Source organism: Salvia miltiorrhiza, chromosome 5 (genome assembly GCF_028751815.1).
Source record: "Salvia miltiorrhiza cultivar Shanhuang (shh) chromosome 5, IMPLAD_Smil_shh, whole genome shotgun sequence".
Classification (NCBI taxonomy): Eukaryota; Viridiplantae; Streptophyta; class Magnoliopsida; order Lamiales; family Lamiaceae; genus Salvia; species Salvia miltiorrhiza.
In genome coordinates, this window is record NC_080391.1 from 3,111,813 (window position 1) to 3,129,679 (window position 17,867).

The window sequence follows — 17,867 nt, forward strand, 5'->3', positions numbered from 1 at the left end:
AAAGAAATCGCTATCTCATGGCGCAATCCATTTCTGAATTTTTCTGCACGCTTCTCATCAGTGTCCACCAGCGTCGGAGCATATCTTGATAGCTGATTGAAGGCTCTATCGTACTCAGTCACTGTCCACGCCCTCTGCTTCAGATTCCAGAACTCATTCTGCTTCTTCTGTCTATAGCATCCTGGTATGTACTTCTCATACAACACAATCTTAAAATCTTCCCAAGTGAAATTTTCCCACTGTTCCTCAGTCATTGTGCGTCTCACTGATTCCCACCAGAAATCGGCTTCGTCCACCAGTTGGTAGGTTGCACAAGTTACTTTGTCTTCGTCATCGCAACAGATGTAGTTAAAGATACGCTCTATAGCCCTAACCCATTTTTCGGCATCTGTTGGATCGCCCAGCCCGTCAAACGTTGGAGGTTTTTCCTTGCGAAACTTCTCTTCAGCAGTACAATTTGGTGCTACTTGTTGGATTGGCTCTTCAGGGATGAATCCCCTGCCGCGACCACGACCACGTCCTCGTCCCCTACCGCGTCCTCTTGGTGCGTCTTCCATTCTGATTTACGGACTATATCAACACATCAGTGTGACTCATTCTGCATACATACATTCATAGATATATACAAGATATATCGCATCTATGGTGTAACCATGTGAAAGACTAGTTCAACACAGGAACAAATCTTAACTTAGGTGGATCCTTGATCTCATGACATGGCTTCTACGTTGTAACATATCTATGTTAAACGTTGCTATCTTATCATTCCTTACTTAAATCGATCAAGCGGGGCTATCACGACTAACATTTCTAAAGTATCCTTAGGTAGCACCCAAACGGTTTGTAAGAGGACTTATCATTCAAGTCGTATAGGCGATGAACCTAAAACGATAACATAAAACCTTTCATTCATTCAATCATTTGTTTCTTTTGAAACCTTAAAAACATTTGGACAGTGCATGTCCCTTTCAAAAAACTTTTCTCAATTCGGAAAGATTTAGGAAATCTAACTCGACCATAAATTCATTGATTCGTTAAGGGCTCGGGTAGTCCCAAACACGACATACATAGATTGGTTATATGAGTCGGAGACTCAAAATAACAATATGAAAGCGATTAGCAATTCATAACTTATAGCATATGGAAAGCGTTAAGCAATTCACATAGCATCATTTACTGAAGCGCGCACTTCTTGAAAATTCTAAAACATTTAATAACTTTGAAACTTTTAAATCGTACCTTTTTCTTGCGGCAGTGTGACGGCGAGCTGAGGTTCAACAATTTTCTTAGAAGTCTAGAGGTACTAATCTAGACTCAACATTAGAAGCTTTTGGTTATCAGAGACATGAAAGAAAACTTATGCTCTGATACCATTCTGTCACACCCCAATTTCTGAAAGAATAACTATAACTGAGGTGCAACTAAATCATTGAAATGAACAAGGGAAAAACCTTGTAAAATACGAATAATGGAATGATAAATCGGGCATCGCCCCTTTGAATGAAGAAAGACAGATATCCGAATGATACTAATCAATCGACAAACATAACAACTTCAGGATCACAAGTTTAGTTTCATGTCTCGGATAACCAACATTCATTAATCGTAATACTTAAGAGTCAAGAGTCTAAGCTCATCAAAAGATATCATTTAGAGTCATAACATAAAAGTCTTAAGTCAAGGAAACGAAAGACAAATAAGGGCTAGTACTACAGCGGAAGTCAAAACACGGAGTTGAACCCTAGCCTCAGCTCTCCCCTGTCAGCACCAGCCATCAACCTGAAAAACATTTGAAAGTATTTTGGGCCTAAGTACTAATGTACTTAGTGGGCTGCAACTTTTAAAACATTTCACAATTCGTAAAAGCAGTTTATCCAATCATTCCTGACATAACTTAGAAGGTTTTAAAACAAAAATAACTTCTAAGCATGTTAAAATATTTCATTTTATTAGCGCGCCATTGTCACACTCTGTTTAGTTACTCGCTGTGATACCGGACCTTTTAGCCACCGACGTATCGCTTTCTCCCATGACACTTGCCCTGAGGACGTAACTCAGACAAGTTGAATTGACCTCGGGACGCTACCCGGGCAGGCCTTACATGATACATGCTCCAGAACACATCCAGCCGAGCACCCTTATAACGCCTCTTACATGAATTAGTGCCCGATGGAGATCAACCCACCGAAACAACTAACAAGTGTACACAATTCTCAAACAACGTGTTAGGTCATAAGAGAACCTCGATCGATCCATGAATTGCGAGCCTTAAACATAACAGAGCGCACAAAAATATTTATTGGATAAATAGTATTCAATTCATGAAACATTTAGAGCTTAATAACTCAAGCATACATTTGAAAAATAAGCCCACCTGTCTAGGCAAAGCCTGTCGTTTAACCTTATCTCTGAATCGGAATAGCAGTGCTAATCCTCCTGATGCTCAAAGCCTACAAGAAGTCTATTCTTAATAGGTCTCCTTGAATTCTAATCTTAAGTCATGGTGAAGTGCTTAATATTCTATGATTCACTTAGCCGGGTTTTCAAAATTTAATGAATAAATAATTGAAAACATTTCTCTTGAGTTAAGAACACCAACAATATTCTTACTCATCTTTTTTTAATAATTGGAATTATAAATAAAACCAATTAAATCATAAATATTCTTATTGCAAAATATAATGCAAATCTTGTCATGCTTAGCATATAATAAGTAATTTACTTAAAATATGCACATAATAATAATTTAATATTATTATAAAAATTTAAAATAATTAATCAAACTTAAAAAGTTTAATTAATTAAAATAGTATAGTCCATTTTAAATAAAGAAGCTGCACAGCCCAATTGAATAAATTAATAAAGGCCCAGCAGATTTAAAAATTAAAAGCCCAACTGAAACAAAAATAAATAAAATCTCGGCCCATAAACTCATAAAAATCGGCCCATGACTCGAGCCCACTACTAATTAAAATCGGCCCACTCTAACAAAGCCCTACCCCAAAGCCCAACCCTCACCCTAGCCCACTGACTCCACCTTCTTATCTCCCTCAGCCGCACAACACTCACACACACATAGCAGCTGCGCCTTCCTCTCTCTCTCTCGGCTCCCTGCCACCTCGCGCCGGACGGCAGTGCTGCCGCCGGACGCTGGCGGCTGACTCCGCCTCTCCTCAACTTCTCTCCCTCTTCCCTCATCTCTCGCTTCACACCAAACCCCCTTCTCCCTCATCCTCACTCATCAAACTGACCCGCCGCCGTGGAAACTCGCCGGAGACGTAGCAGCGACGAGCCGCCGCCACCAGCTCTCTCTCTGACCTCTCTCGACCGATCCTCCCTCTGGAACTCCGGCGATAGCAGCGAGAATTAACCACCGCCGTCCGCCGACTCCGACTCTCATCTCCCTCCGACCGTGGCCAAGCGACAGCAACAGCAAGGCTGCCGCGCTCTGGCCTCCACCCAGACCAGCTACCACCCTCATCTCTCATGCTCCATCCTCGGCCGGACAACAGCGGTGGAGCCGCCGCCGAGCCCTAGCCTCCCTCTACCTCTCGACTCTACACCACAGCAAGGTAAATCTCTCTCTTACCCGACTCAGTACAACAACTTAAAAAGAGAGACAAACTCAAGAAATATCCTTTCTTTAAAACTCGAGCTCTTGTTTAGAACGAAAACAATAAATCTTCTTCAAATCATATATATATATATATCTCATATATGCAGAATGGTGATGGTAATTATATACATATATATGTGTCTAACAAATCCATGAATATACTGTATAAAAATGTTAGGTGTAATTGAAATTGGTTTGATGACCAAGGTGTGTAAGTCATGTGTAAAATGGTACGGGTATAAATATTCAAAGATTAAACCTTTAGAAGGACTCACACTTGCTGAATTTTCTCTTGACTTGTTTGCTTGCTTTTGATGGGAACGATGGATGATGAGGATTTTTCTGAAATACATTTGTATTCTTCAACAAATGCAGGGTGAAACATGAAGAGGATGTGGAAGATTGAAGCTAAGATTTACCTTGAATAATGGCAGAAAAATGCATGGAGTTCTCCTACTTGCTCTTCTCGTGGAGTTAGTGAAGAATGGTGAAGTAGTTGCTGCCTTGAATCATTAAAGAAGGAAGATTGACAGCCTAAAAGCTAAAGAAATTGGACAAGATATCGTGTAGTGGTGAAGTTAGGTGTAGTGGAATTTGAAAGTGGAAGCAAAAGAAAGTGGACAGCCTAAAGCAAAAGAAATTTGATAATATATGGGAGATTTGATTGTCTGCATAAAGACATGTATGAAAAAAATAATCATGATATAGGGTGGCTATTAGGAACATAGGGTATGGTGTGAGATGGGGTGTTGATTGAACTAATAAAATAAATCCCTCAGGATAAAATATCGGGACTGTAATAATACTTCAGGGTTCGTTAAATATCTCGTGAAAATACTTGAATGCTAAATTAAATAAATATGCAATGCATATAAATTCAATAACTAAATTTACAAATGTTTTTGTAAATCATTTTTGTTGGAATTAAAAATAAATTCATTTTCTTTTATCCAGCGTGAATCAACTTAATATCTAAGTTTAAAATAAATTCTAAACTTAATAGAAATGGGCGGGGTATTACAGCATAAGCTCTGATGCGACCATAAACTTTCCTGATTACATTACGTGCACTCATAACATTTCCACGTTGAATGCCAAAATTAGAGTAATCCAAACTCGCCCGCCGGAAAAGGGTAACTGCACTGTAGTAGTACTCGTAGCCGTCCATTCTGCTAATTCTGCTAAATGCACCGTGCTTATCTCACTCTCATAGCATTTCCACGTTGAATGCCAAAATTAGAGTAATCCAAACCCGCGCGCCGGAAAAGGGTAACTGCACTGTAGAAGTACTCGTAGCCGTCCATTCTGCTAAATGCACCGTGTTTATCTCACTCCTTCTGCCAGAAGTCGACATTGTTAAAAAATTATAGATCTGGTCAATATTTATTGAGTAGATCCCGTAAAGGAACTCTAACGGGATCCATGTATCCTAAAAATGAAACAATGTTCTAACGGTACAAAAGATAAATAAATTATATAATATACAAAAAAGAAATAAATTTGAAGTTAATATACCAAGTCAAATTGACGTCCGTGCCGACGCCGACGTCGCCTACTCCCGCGCCGCTGTGGCCATAGGTCGTGGATTGTGAAACATCCACGGTCTGGCTCCCATTGGACACATAGAATTATATCAAAATGAAAAACTATTAAAAAAAGAGATTAATTTACTTTAAAAAAAGTAATAAATTTATTGTTAGTTAAAAATAAAGAGAATGTACCAAATCTGTAGCCCCGAGGGTGTGGAAATAAGAAACCGTGACGTAGAGGCATGCCGTAAATTCAACAAAAACATAAATTAACTATCATATATGACATATACAACTAGCATATATAACCAAATAATGCAATTAGTTACAAGTGTTAAAAATATTATAACTTACAAGTGTTAAAAATCTTCTTTTTTTGAAATTAAATGACTTGTGTTGAAATATTGAAATATGATAAAGGAAAAAATAATTCTAACACATTCACAATCAAAATAATGTATAAAAATTGATAATCTTCATTGAATTAATTTTATGTATAAAAAATGTTAAAAATTGATAATCTTTAGAAATCGCCGATTTCGGGTCGAACCGTTGACTCCGGCGGGCCACGGGCTGGAATATTACGAACTTGAACCGGCCCTTTGATTTTGACGGTCCGGTTTCGGAACTGGCCCGTGGTCAACGGTTCGGGTCGGAATCGTTGACTCCCGGGTCGGTTTCGAGTCGAACCGACAGGCCCGATTGGCCCATAGCAGCACTAATTAAATTACACCGACTTGATAGATACTTTTGTTCTTAAAACTGCATTGTATTTGTGTAAAACTAAAAAACTTTTGTCTATTATTTTTCTTGCAATTCTTGTAAGTTGTGTGTTAAAATATTTTTCTAGATATCAAATATTATGTAAAAAGAAGTTACATCATAGAAGCCTATTTTTAAATTATTGTTCAGGGCCCCGTGAAGCAAAGGTATGGCCCTGTGTGATATCTACTTTAATTTGTACTCCGACTTGATATGATATGTTTTAAATTAACAATATTAAATAAAAAAAATTTAAAAACTGCATCACAGGAGACTCGAACCTCAAATCCAAGACCTTTGATATTAGACATTAACCCCTCACCACTTGGACAATAAACGCACGCCAAAAAATCAGCAAAAATTGTTGTATTTTAAGCAAACTAGTATGCATGCTCGTGCGATGCACGACCAATATTGAAATTAAACGATATTTTAAATAAATAAATACATATATTAAATATAATTTAAATATAAATAAATGTAAATATAAATCTCAATAAAAAATCGAAGTTATGAACGGCATAATCTCAATAAACACATGAATCTGATAATATTTGAATTTTAAAATTTTGAACTCCCAATTAATTATTTATAATTGATAAAAATGAACAAATATAAGTTTAATCTTTTTAGTTGCATTAAATATTAAACTGTTATAATAGAAAAAATATAAATAGAAAATATTAAAAATAATTTCTAACAAAAAAATAAAATAAAAAAAATAAAAAAAGGAATGAAATAGAAAAAAAATGAAGAACTGTGGTATTTAAAGAAAGAAGACATGAGAGAGGAGAGGATAAATGAGAAAGGAGAGAGAGAAAAAAATTTGTGACTTCAAACGATAATAACTTATTTATTTTAAATTTATTTTTTATAATTTTTACATCAAATTAAAGATCTTATCATCATTTTTAATTTAACATTTATATTAAATATTTTTTTATGAATCAAGGTTAATAATTTTTAAAAAAAGAATAAAAAAAAGTAAGGAGAGAGAAATTTTGGTTAGAAAAAGTATTCGTTATACTGCTCTTTTATATAATACTCCCTCCGTCCATAAAAGAACTTCCTATCTTTCTTTTTTGGGACGTCCACAAAAAAACTTCCTACCTATTTTTGGACTATACCCCACCACTCATAATTATTCTTATTTTCACGTTTTCACAACTCCCAATAGTAATTATAACATATTTTCACCACTCCTAATACACTCAATAAATTTTTCTCCACTCTTAATACATTTAAAAATCTTTTTCTTAAAATGCGTGTCACTTCCTTTCAGGAAGTTATTTCATGGAAGGAGGAAGTATATAAATGACCAAAGTACCCTTCTTTGGTCATGATGTTTCTTTATCTTCTTTTTGCCCTTTTTCTCTGATAAATGATGACCTTTTCTTTTAGGAAATTTTTTCTGAAACAGCTTTTCGTATAAGAAATTAAATGATGATTTTTTAAACCTCACAATAAAAAGATTAACAAACGAAAAGTGTTGCAAACCCCACAAAAGAAGAAAAGTCTGACTTTGGCGGCCTTCTCTCTCTAGGGTTTTTGAGAGCTTAATTTCTCTCTCTTTAGCAAATCTTTGGACCGAAATACTTCGCAGGAACTCGTCGCCGGCAGCTCGTGAGGAGTTAGAGACATGGAAAACGGAGGCTACGAAGTACCTGAAAACGCCAATGAAGGTATGTATAACCCAAAGTATTCTGAACTTTTCGAGCTGCAGAATTTCCTATCTCTTATCTTTCTCCGTTGAATTACAGATTGCCCAGGAACGGAGTCGGAATCGGCTGGCAAATCCGAAGCTTGCGCGGGATGCCCTAATCAGGAAGCTTGTGCTACTGCTCCCAAAGGACCCGATCCAGGTTGGTTTCAATTATTATTGTTGTGGTGGTTATTGCTTACTCGGATTATTCGGTGTGGTTTCCTCGTTTCTAAGGATTATGATAATGATTAATATGTTATTTGCAATCAATTTAGAGGCGATTGATTTGTAATCATTAAGCCGCCTCTGTGTAGTCAAATTGTGCCCCTGTTTTTGCCCTGATATCGGACATATAGATATAAGTCATCGAGGGGCTTCTGTAATTGGCTGGTATGCGTGTGTGAACTTGTAATTATTTGAATCGCTTTGTTGATAATGAAATGATTGCTATTTTCTTTTGTTATCTAATCTACCAGATTAGTTTTTGAGTTCTGGTGTGCATAGACTTAATGATTGAGTAATTGATGTATTTGGCACTCATTGAATGTTGTACTTGATCGGTTGCTGTATCTTTATTGGAAGTGAAGTATGGTGCTCTGCTTTTTGTGGACTAATTCATGGCATCTTGCATAGAATTGATGTAAATCATCTCTAAAAATATTTAGACACGTCTCTTTTATTGTTGTCGAGGAATAAGTGCTTATTGATTTGTGGTTACATTCAATAGATTGCATTCTTATGCTAGCGCTGTAACATCTGACTATTTTTCTTTGCAGACTTGGTCACTATCGTTGAAAGAATGGCAACAGTTAAACACAAAATACTAGTATTGTCTGGAAAGGGTGGTGTTGGGAAGAGTACAGTTTCAGCTCAATTATCTTTTGCCCTGGCAGCTATGGATTTCCAGGTGGGCCTTCTTGATATTGATATATGTGGTCCAAGCATCCCAAAGATGCTCGGGCTTGAGGGACAAGAGATCCACCAAAGCAACCTTGGATGGTCCCCCGTTTATGTCGAGTCCAACCTTGGAGTCATGTCAATTGGATTCATGCTTCCCAACCCTGATGATGCTGTAATATGGAGAGGTCCTCGAAAGAATGGAATCATCAAGCAATTTCTGAAGGATGTCTACTGGGGGGATCTGGATTTTCTTGTAGTTGATGCACCACCTGGGACCTCAGACGAGCATATTTCTATCGTTCAGTTTCTCCAAGCAACTGGAATAGATGGAGCCATAATAGTTACTACTCCTCAGCAGGTGTCTCTTATTGATGTAAGGAAAGAAGTGAGTTTCTGTAAGAAGGTTGGGTTGCAGGTTCTTGGAGTTGTCGAGAACATGAGTGGTCTATGCCAACCCATGTCAGATCTCAAATTCCTAAATATAACCGAAACTGGTGAACAAAAAGACATGACGGAGTGGGTTCTTCAATACATGAGAGAGAAAGTCCCAGAAATGCTAAATTTGGTTGCTTTTAGTGAAGTGTTTGATACTAGTGCTGGTGGTGGTGCTAAAATGTGTATGGATATGGGTGTTCCTTTCCTCGGGAAAGTTCCTCTAGATCCTCAGCTATGTAAAGCCGCCGAAGAAGGAAGATCTTGCTTTGATGATGGTAAATGCAGCGTAAGTGCCCCTGCGTTGAAAACCATCATAGAGAAGTTGTTGTCAGAACTAAAGGTATCGAGACCGGAAATAATGGAGGGTGGAGCTTAATTGTATTACACATTTGTTTAAATATGCCATACTCTGCTCACCTTGATTCTGATTTCTATTTAAAGCTATCGTTCACAACACATCTCCACACCTCCATATTTTTGTGTTGAGGCGTCTCAGTTTTACAGATTGATTACTAGGCTTAGTTGAGTGATGATTATTTATGAAACTGTTGCATTTCAGCACGGTATTATGATGTTAATGTATAGTATTATGTTGTTTGAGTAGTAATATTTGAGGCCTATCATATCTATATATTTGTCGTCTTGTTTCTCTCGATGTCCATTTAGGTAGCTATTTTGAAGAAACATCTTAAATCGGTGATTGTGTTTTTCGATATATAACATTACTTGATGCTCCTTTTGTCCCATTATTTTTGGGCACATAAATTAAAAAAAAAGTTTAGTTGATGTATAAAATGAATTGGTGAAAGATTTTTTTATTTTGAACTAAAAGTAACAGATAAAATAATATATTACCAATGTATACGTTTGTTTGTGCCACTTATAATTTACACAAAAAAAAGGGAACAAGTAATTAAATGGCTGCACCGTTACACAACTCTAAAATGCAAGAGTGTTTAAACTGAATTCCATGACATACAAAAAAAAAATCAAGCATACAAGATCTGCAAAAATAGAACATAAAGCGATTTCAGATGCCAAAAGTAAGCAGTAGCGGAGTTTAATGTAACCTAGTCAGCTCTTCCACTCTCTTCATAAGTTCATCCACAGGAATACTCATCGACTTCGAAATCTCCTCCATCCGATTCCTGTTGAGATCAAGGAACGATTCGATCAAATCGCCATCTAAGAAGCTTTTAGCGTCAGCGGTTTTCTTCTCGTTGTAGAAGGATCTCCATTGCTCGTGGCTGAGCCCGCCGACGCCCTTGATCACTTTCCTCAGATTCATCTGCAGCTTCTCCAAGAAAATGTACTGCTCCTGGGGGAGAGAGGCAATGACCCCGATAACTCCATTGACGGTGCCGAATATGACTGTTGGGATTTGGCCAACATCAGAATCTGGCAGCCGCATGACTAGCGAACCATGTCGGAATCGATTGACAAATTCGCCAAGGTGGTATTCGCCAACAACCTCCAGGCGCCCACGCTCCTCATCAGTTGCTCCTTCACTGTTTTTACGGACAGTGAAGAGATTAAAATTGTTCTCAGCTCCAAGGTAAATATCATCGTCCAGAATCTCGACAGCCGACATCCAATTCGCGTTGTAGTCACGAGCTCGCTCCTCAATAGCACCCTCCTCATGCTGCGTATAATAACAACCCAAGAATGTCAAGAAGAAACTGAAAATGGAATACATGCAATCCAATAGGAAATACAAAAAATAGGTGGAAACTAGCTATATTCTAGAGTTCAAAAGAATTCACCTTGTAAATCAGCAAAGATATTGATTTCATCAGATCACCAACAACAATGAAATCCCCTCTAGTTTGTACATAAAGGGCAAGTATGTGGCCATGATGTCCACATTCGGATTGCAACTCATGAGTGCCATCATCTCGTGGCATCCACTTATACAACTGAATCTTTTGATTAATGGCAGCAAGCAGTTTCCCGTTGAAAGCATTAAGAGAATAAACAGCGCCTTTGGTTTCCTTCTCAGCAATTAGTTGGAGTTTTCCATCTTCAACAGCGAAAACTAAAACCCGACCCTGACGAAACAAAAGAAAAGTTAGCAACGATAACATCATAGATGTAGCATATCCAAAGTGACTTCCATGAATCCCAGGGAGAAGATATTGGGGAGAGAAAGGGGAAGAAAATGAAAAGTGAAGTTGAACCACAATTGAAGTGACGGAAATCACATGCACCAAAAACATACAAGCGGACATTCTTGTGGGCAGACACAGCTAAAAACAGTAAAGACTAACCTTGGTAGGTTCATTCTCTTCTGGCATTACAAAGGCAGTCCCCACGCAGTAGTACACATTAGGGTCATCAGAGAACGAGCAGCTAAGGACAGAACAACCACACTCGAATTGGTCCAGCGGATAAGTAGATATGAACTCGAAAGTCTGGTCATCTAACAGGCGGACAAAGTGCATTTCAGAGTCATCTGCAGCTGATTGGTTATACTTTAAACTACAAATGGCAAAGGTCCGTGTTTGTTCCTGATGACATATGCGCCGTGCATGCTCCCCAAGTGGGATTGAGCGTATGTGAAGCTTTTGAATATCATCTATGGTTCCAATTGTTAGTTCGCCTTCTTTAGCAATGGCAAGGCTGTTATCAGAAAACTTTCTTTTCAGAACTCTTATTGTGACTAATATGATATCCTAACAAGAAGGAAGAAGTGATAGGTCTTGCAAGTGCAAGTTACGCCCTTTATGATGCCGGTATTATGTAAGACCAGATAAAACTAAAGCAAGTTTTGTCGAACCATAATACAAGAATGTAGCGATATTGTACCTGTCGGGGAAAGCAGCTGTATTGAAAGGGCACATATAACTGACTTCTTTGAGATTTACATTGCTGTACAGCAATTTCTTGTTACTGCTATAGATGACAGTCGGTCTATCAGAAGCAGCAAATACATGTGTGGCATTCTTTGATGAGAAAGTACGCAGTGTAATTGGTTGGGTCCCTAAGGAAACTTTCTTCCTGTCTGTCAGCTCACCATTGTTGGTAGTCAACACAAAATTCAAGAGATGTCCATCCCCAAGAGCACATAACAGATAAGATATCTGAAATTGCAAAGCAGTAAATAGTGTCCATCAGTCCCACAGAATAAATATACTGTTACGCGTGAAATTAATAGAATTAAGATGCAACTAACCCCTTCAAAAGAACACAGGAGTACAGAACGAGGAATTATCTCCCCTCCCAAAGGCTCCTTTGTTATAAGGTTCAAGTCTGGAAGTGAAAATATCCTAACACTAATATCTGTCCACATTCCCACCGCAGCTAGTTGACTGCAGTTTTTGTTATCACCAATTGGATTAATGTCCAGGCATGAGATGTCGTACTCCAACTGAGTATGTTTCACTTCCCTCAGAACACCATCACCAATTTCTAGATAAATCAAATGTCCACCGCCAGTAGCCAATAGAACCTGTTAAAGCGAAAAACACTCAGGCCCAAAATAAGTAATTTTGATGTTTGATAACTTAATTGGATGCTAAGGCTCTTTTCTAAGTTTGTCAGATAACCAAATTTAGTCATATAGCTAAAGATGGAAGATATACCTGAGTGACATTGGCTGTGGCAACATTAATTGAATAACCTTCCGGTGCAAACCATTCGTTACGAAGCTCTCTGGTGGTAGAACTGACAAGTCTCACTGTACTTGAAGTAACCTATGTGATACATCTTCTAGTGAAAATTTAGCTAGGACAAAAACTCAAATGCTAAATAGGGCAGAACAGTACCACTATACAAAAGAATTAGGTAGCATAACAGATACAATTCTAATTACCAAAAATAAGTAGATAGAACACAATACTAGAAAGAACAAAGTTCAACTGCAGTCCTCTTCTGATAAAAACTCAGTTATTTCCTGCTAAACATTTCCACATATCAACTTATATTTTATTTTGAGTGACATCACTACCATGACTTTATTAGTATTTCTATATGCAGGACTGAAACTTATTTTAACTACTCCATTAAGGAAATTAGAGGTGAAAGTATTTCACTCATTCCTCAGACAAATTCTATATGTCACCCATATTGTATGCTACAGAATTCTTGATAATGAATCAAAATTGAACTACTTTTTTGAGACATTGAAAGCTGAAAATACTTTATTTAAACCTCTGGGTTCTAATTCTCTCGACAAAGTTGTAGGTTTTAGATGAAGTATATGTCAGAATTTTTTTATCAATAAATAACCCTCTTCGAAAAATAACACAAACGAATGCCCATATATTATTTTACTGTACTTGAGTTCTCACCTATGATCAAGTGGCAACAAATTGCGGCAGTTCTTTTCAATCTTAAATCCAATTCATTTAAAGCAAGAAGAATACTAATCAGTTGTAAAACAAATAAGAATTCATACTTTTATATGATAATGATATTGAGGATTTAGATACTGTAGAGTCTCAAAGATCTCTGTTACTGTTAGTGCAATGTTAGAAGGCCTATGGAAGGATTATAAATGCTGCATCAACCATACCTGCACAAGTTGATCGAATGCAGCATCATGACAAAACAACGTCTGTACATTGGAACAAAAACCTTCAATCTCAGTTTCCTCCAATTCATCCTCAATATTCATTGCCAAAATACGTGTCTCGTTGATAAAGCTGACGACTAAGAAAGTGTCATATACATCATCAGTAGCTGATCGCAGCGACCACATGCCTTTGATGCCTTGAAGCTCTACAGATGCCTATGCATGACATTGAACACAAAATACATGAGAATAACAGAAAATAAATTTGTTGCAAGAGAAAATTGCCACAATTACCTGTTCATTTATTCCGATACCATTACGCACAATGCGCAATGAACCATCCTTATAGGCACCTGAGCAAGTTACAACTTGACCTTGCCCTTGCCTCTCCAAGTCAACCACACAGAAATCAACAATTGGCCCCAAATTAACATATCTTTCAAGAACTTCCACATAAGAACCTTTTGCATCCGGTTGAAGATTAAGCTTTATGAGCTGGATTATGTACAAGATATAGATATATTAAAATTACCGTATAATATGAAAATAAAATAGAAGCAGTGAGAGCAGTAGCTATAGTTATTTAGTCATAGATTATGCAAGACGAGTCTAGAACTCAGTAGTCTTCACTATAAATCAAGTAATGCAAGAAACTCAAGCGCCAACAAATCAAATGTGAATTCGAAGGAAAACCAAATTTCTCACCTCACTTTTTCTTGAAATAAGCAAAACCAACATTCTCGAAAATATAAAAGGGCTATCTGACAAACAATAGCAATGGTGCACTTCATATTTTCTACAAAATCATTGATCAACAAAAAGTAGGAAGGGAGCAAACATATATTTGGATTGACCACAAGAGTGGTTTACAAAGACATGCCAACGACACAAATTTTCAAGCCACTGAATACTGAAATGAAACATGGTTCATAATCTCAGTAGTTCATAATCAGTCTCACATTATTACATGATAAAACGGGGCACATATTCAGTTCCGAGGAATTAGACACCATTAGATAGATATGTAGAGAAGTATCTTGAACCTGTGAATCTCCATAACTTGAGCCAACAAAAACAACAGCATTATCAAGATATGATATGGATGATGCAATAGATGTTTCCCCCAAGAGCTCAATTTTGAGTCCAGTTACTCTAGTACATCATGAAAAACAAACAAACAAAATATCAGAATCTGTCAAAAAGTGGTATATAAACAAAAAACCTGAAAACAACAATGACATACTTATTTGAGCATAAAATGGAGTAGAAGAAACTTACTTATCCTTTTCATGAGTTATAACAAGTAGATGCAAAAGCCCATTATGATCTCCCAATAAGTAACGTGAACCATCTGCATCAACCCTTCCATAGGCTCTCGTAATAGACTTTAAGGATAAACAAACAACAATCAGGCATGATCTACATGGGCTTGCATAGACCTAGTATAAGATAAACACGACTTACAGGTCTAATTGGGATTGCTTTGAAAGTTGAGGCACTGCAATACACGATGGTTTCTTCACCGATAATGAGGACGCCACAAAGTGGAGGTGGCACTGGTATTAACAAATCTGCCCCATTGTCAAGATTGTTTTGGGACCACGGACCTTCGACAAAATCTTTATCCTTCAAAGCAACCTCATAAGTTTTAACATGACGAGCATCCTTGTTATCCTGCTCGTCAAACAACAATAGCAAAGGACAAGAAACAGAGTGTTAGGTAAGCAGCCAACACCTTGCTCAAGTACAAACAAATACAAAAGATAGATTATCCACGTAATCCAAAAGGCTCCAAGATAAATATACTTTACTTGGACAAGCATATATGGTCTAAAGAATAGAGTGAGAAATGAAAAGGGACATTAGTTAGAAACATCTTAGTACTACTCCTGAAGCACCCCCAACAAAAAAAATCATCAATGTTGACAGACATACATATCATAGTCTAGAGCAGACATGTGTAAGACAAGATCTGATTAATGTGTAAAATAAACCATATATTCTGAACTTCCACAGTTTAAGCAGATCATATCCTCAATGTAAGGAAAGCCATAGGACAAGATAAACACTAGCTATTACTTAAGTGAAAAGTAAAAATATACCTGGTAAAGTACAACAATGGTCGGCTTAGGGCAACCATACAAAAACTTGATATCTAAAACCTGAAGCTCTTCGAGCCTGAAGAAGTAACAAATAAATTGCTTGTACGTTAGAGATGGCAATCAAAAATCTTCTAAATATTAAAATATCACAACAAAAAGATGAGCATAGTTAAAAGCTATCTTCTATTGACAAAATGAAATATAAACAACAAAACCATATATGAAACACGAGAGGCTCCATTTTTTGTTCTAGATATGTAGATTATAGAGTTTACTATGGAAAAGAGTGCACCTGATATTAAATGCCTCTTTGAGTTGGCCTTTGTTATCAAATGGGATGACCTAAAAAGTAAAAACATATAAAACAAAAAGTTCAAATCCACTGGGATACCATTAAAAAATTTCGGTTCTAAACACTCCAAAAGTTAAAAACAGAGAACTAAGATTGATACATCAGGATGACCAATACCTTGAACAATCCATCATATAGATGAAGACCAATCAACCTACAATCTGGATCAACTATTCCAATCTACAAGGAAATCAATAAAGAAGTCACGGGCTGGCTATATTTTCTTAAACTAACAAATTTGAGATCAAGACAATAGCACAATTTTTCCTAACATGCAAGAAAGTACCTGTCCATTATCTGTGGGGCGACCAATTCGATCAGAAACATCACCCATGGCCCTATTTTAGAAACAGAAGCCAACCCAACAAAAAGAGTAAGTTGGAATCATCTATTAAAGACAGACACACCAACAAATATAATGATTGAAATGAGATCGGGTATAATCAAAAACTAGTTTTAAGTCCTCATTCAACTGCCTCATGCATAACTTATTTCATGCAGACTCATTAAGGCGGGGAGACCGGACTCACCCATTGAGATATACTTATTTTCTGATAAATTATTGTTAGGATCAAAGTGTACTACATATGAGCACATAAAAATAAAGTTTAATGACTTAAGAAGGTCATACCTTGTGATAACCTCGCCAGATTCGGCGTCCCACTGCAAAACGCAGAATTTGTATCTTTCTGTAGCTATGAAAAGGAGATCTTGTGTTTCTCCCTGTTGATTTAGATAAGTTCGTTAGACAACACTTCTCTTAATTGGATGACAAAAGTATATGGAGAGAAGTAATAAGATTGCATGAGTTTTTATCAGATCAAGAATTAACCACTGAAAGTTTTATGTATGAACGAGACTCACGTGTGGGCGAAAAAGCTCGAGCGTGGCGATTCTCCCATATATGGGCACATCCAACATAGGCTGCAAAAGATGAGCAAAATAATTCTAAACAAGACGTGCTTAACGAAGATCAAGTGCATATCATTTCAATAGGCTGGAACAGCCTGCACTTCCCCCTTCTAAGACTTCCCAAGCGCTCATTTATAACTAAACATAAAACAAGCTCAGTATAAATTAGCACAAAGCTCGCTTCCCTCTCTCCATCATCCCTTTATAAAGGGATTTTCATCAATTTCAGAAATGAAAACTTAACATGTACCCGCAAATTGAGGTCTTATCATATAAAATAAAATGTAAAGAAGAATCGCATCAATTTCTTATGTGGGCTCTAAATCATTACAACAGGCCACCAATCTCTCATTAACTGCCTAATGTAACTTGACATATACCTGTAAGCCTTGAGGCGAGAGCAAATGAATCTCTATCCGGGTGCATTTCCTGCAAACAGATTTCAATTACCAAAATTTCAAACTTCGGCGAGGAGACTCAAAACCACAATTTTTAATTTTAGCACAAGAAATAACCGAACTTCAGATTTCCCCTCAAATGCGCTAAACTCCCCGTGCATGTGAGGGTTTAGAGCGCGCGCGAAAGGAAGGAGCGGGAAACTTACGCAATGATGAGATTGAGCTCCTGCGGGCCGGTGAAATTGCCGACGCACGAATGCGTTACGTTGGTGGGCTTGTGCGCCGTCACCACGTAATTCCATGTACTCATCTTCACCTACTGTATCTGTAATGTGTGTGTGTGTGTAGCTTCCTACTTCGGCTGGATGGATAGAAACCCTTAACACTCCAATTCCTGTGAAGTGTAGAGAGAGGAAGGTTCAGCAGCCGGAAACAGCTCGAAATGTAGAGAGAGAAGCTGCGGTTATTTGCAGTATCGATTTATGCAGAGTGAGAGATGAGCGAAACGACGTCGTCGCAGTCGGGCCTGATAGAGACAAGGAGAAGAGAGACGGTGAAAGGGCATTGGAGTTTTCCTGCCTAAAATAAATCCCAAAACCGCGCCATCTTATTATGGGCTTTTTTAAATGGGCTTAAATCTGGGCTA

The 17,867-nt window shown here is 37.5% G+C and overlaps 2 protein-coding genes across 2 annotated transcripts; one reads left to right on the forward strand and one right to left on the reverse strand.

Moving 5' to 3' along the window:
- The first annotated feature begins 7,263 nt into the window (after positions 1-7,263).
- On the forward strand, positions 7,264-9,593 carry LOC130985130 (cytosolic Fe-S cluster assembly factor NBP35). Its single transcript, XM_057907930.1, has 3 exons — positions 7,264-7,589; positions 7,668-7,769; positions 8,386-9,593. Exons 1-3 carry the CDS (start codon positions 7,547-7,549, stop codon positions 9,318-9,320), a joined length of 1,080 nt encoding a protein of 359 aa, XP_057763913.1. The 5' UTR covers positions 7,264-7,546; the 3' UTR covers positions 9,321-9,593.
- Positions 9,594-9,776: 183 nt separating this feature from the next.
- Positions 9,777-17,797, reverse strand: LOC130985129 (DNA damage-binding protein 1). The gene is made up of 19 exons (XM_057907929.1): positions 17,428-17,797; positions 17,204-17,252; positions 16,776-16,835; positions 16,543-16,634; positions 16,198-16,249; positions 16,029-16,091; positions 15,852-15,901; positions 15,560-15,635; positions 14,922-15,131; positions 14,736-14,842; positions 14,501-14,609; positions 13,752-13,952; positions 13,458-13,673; positions 12,526-12,636; positions 12,117-12,392; positions 11,750-12,024; positions 11,212-11,563; positions 10,708-10,992; positions 9,777-10,586 (listed from the first exon to the last, which is right to left on the reverse strand). The coding sequence occupies exons 1-19, from the start codon at positions 17,529-17,531 to the stop codon at positions 10,005-10,007; spliced, it is 3,270 nt and encodes a 1,089-aa protein (XP_057763912.1). The 5' UTR covers positions 17,532-17,797; the 3' UTR covers positions 9,777-10,004.
- Between the last annotated feature and the right edge of the window lie 70 nt (positions 17,798-17,867).

Excerpts from the sequence above, each read along its gene's own strand:
- LOC130985129 (XM_057907929.1), bottom strand. The coding sequence starts at position 17,531 with ATGAGTACATGGAATTACGTGGTGACGGCGCACAAGCCCACCAACGTA. Across the intron at positions 17,253-17,427 it reads GAGCTCAATCTCATCATTGC|GAAATGCACCCGGATAGAGA; the intron begins GTAAGTTTCCCG and ends ATCTGTTTGCAG. Across the intron at positions 16,092-16,197 it reads GCCCCACAGATAATGGACAG|ATTGGAATAGTTGATCCAGA; the intron begins GTACTTTCTTGC and ends ATTTCCTTGTAG.
- LOC130985130 (XM_057907930.1), top strand. The coding sequence starts at position 7,547 with ATGGAAAACGGAGGCTACGAAGTACCTGAAAACGCCAATGAAG. Across the intron at positions 7,590-7,667 it reads ACCTGAAAACGCCAATGAAG|ATTGCCCAGGAACGGAGTCG; the intron begins GTATGTATAACC and ends GTTGAATTACAG. Across the intron at positions 7,770-8,385 it reads TCCCAAAGGACCCGATCCAG|ACTTGGTCACTATCGTTGAA; the intron begins GTTGGTTTCAAT and ends TTTTCTTTGCAG.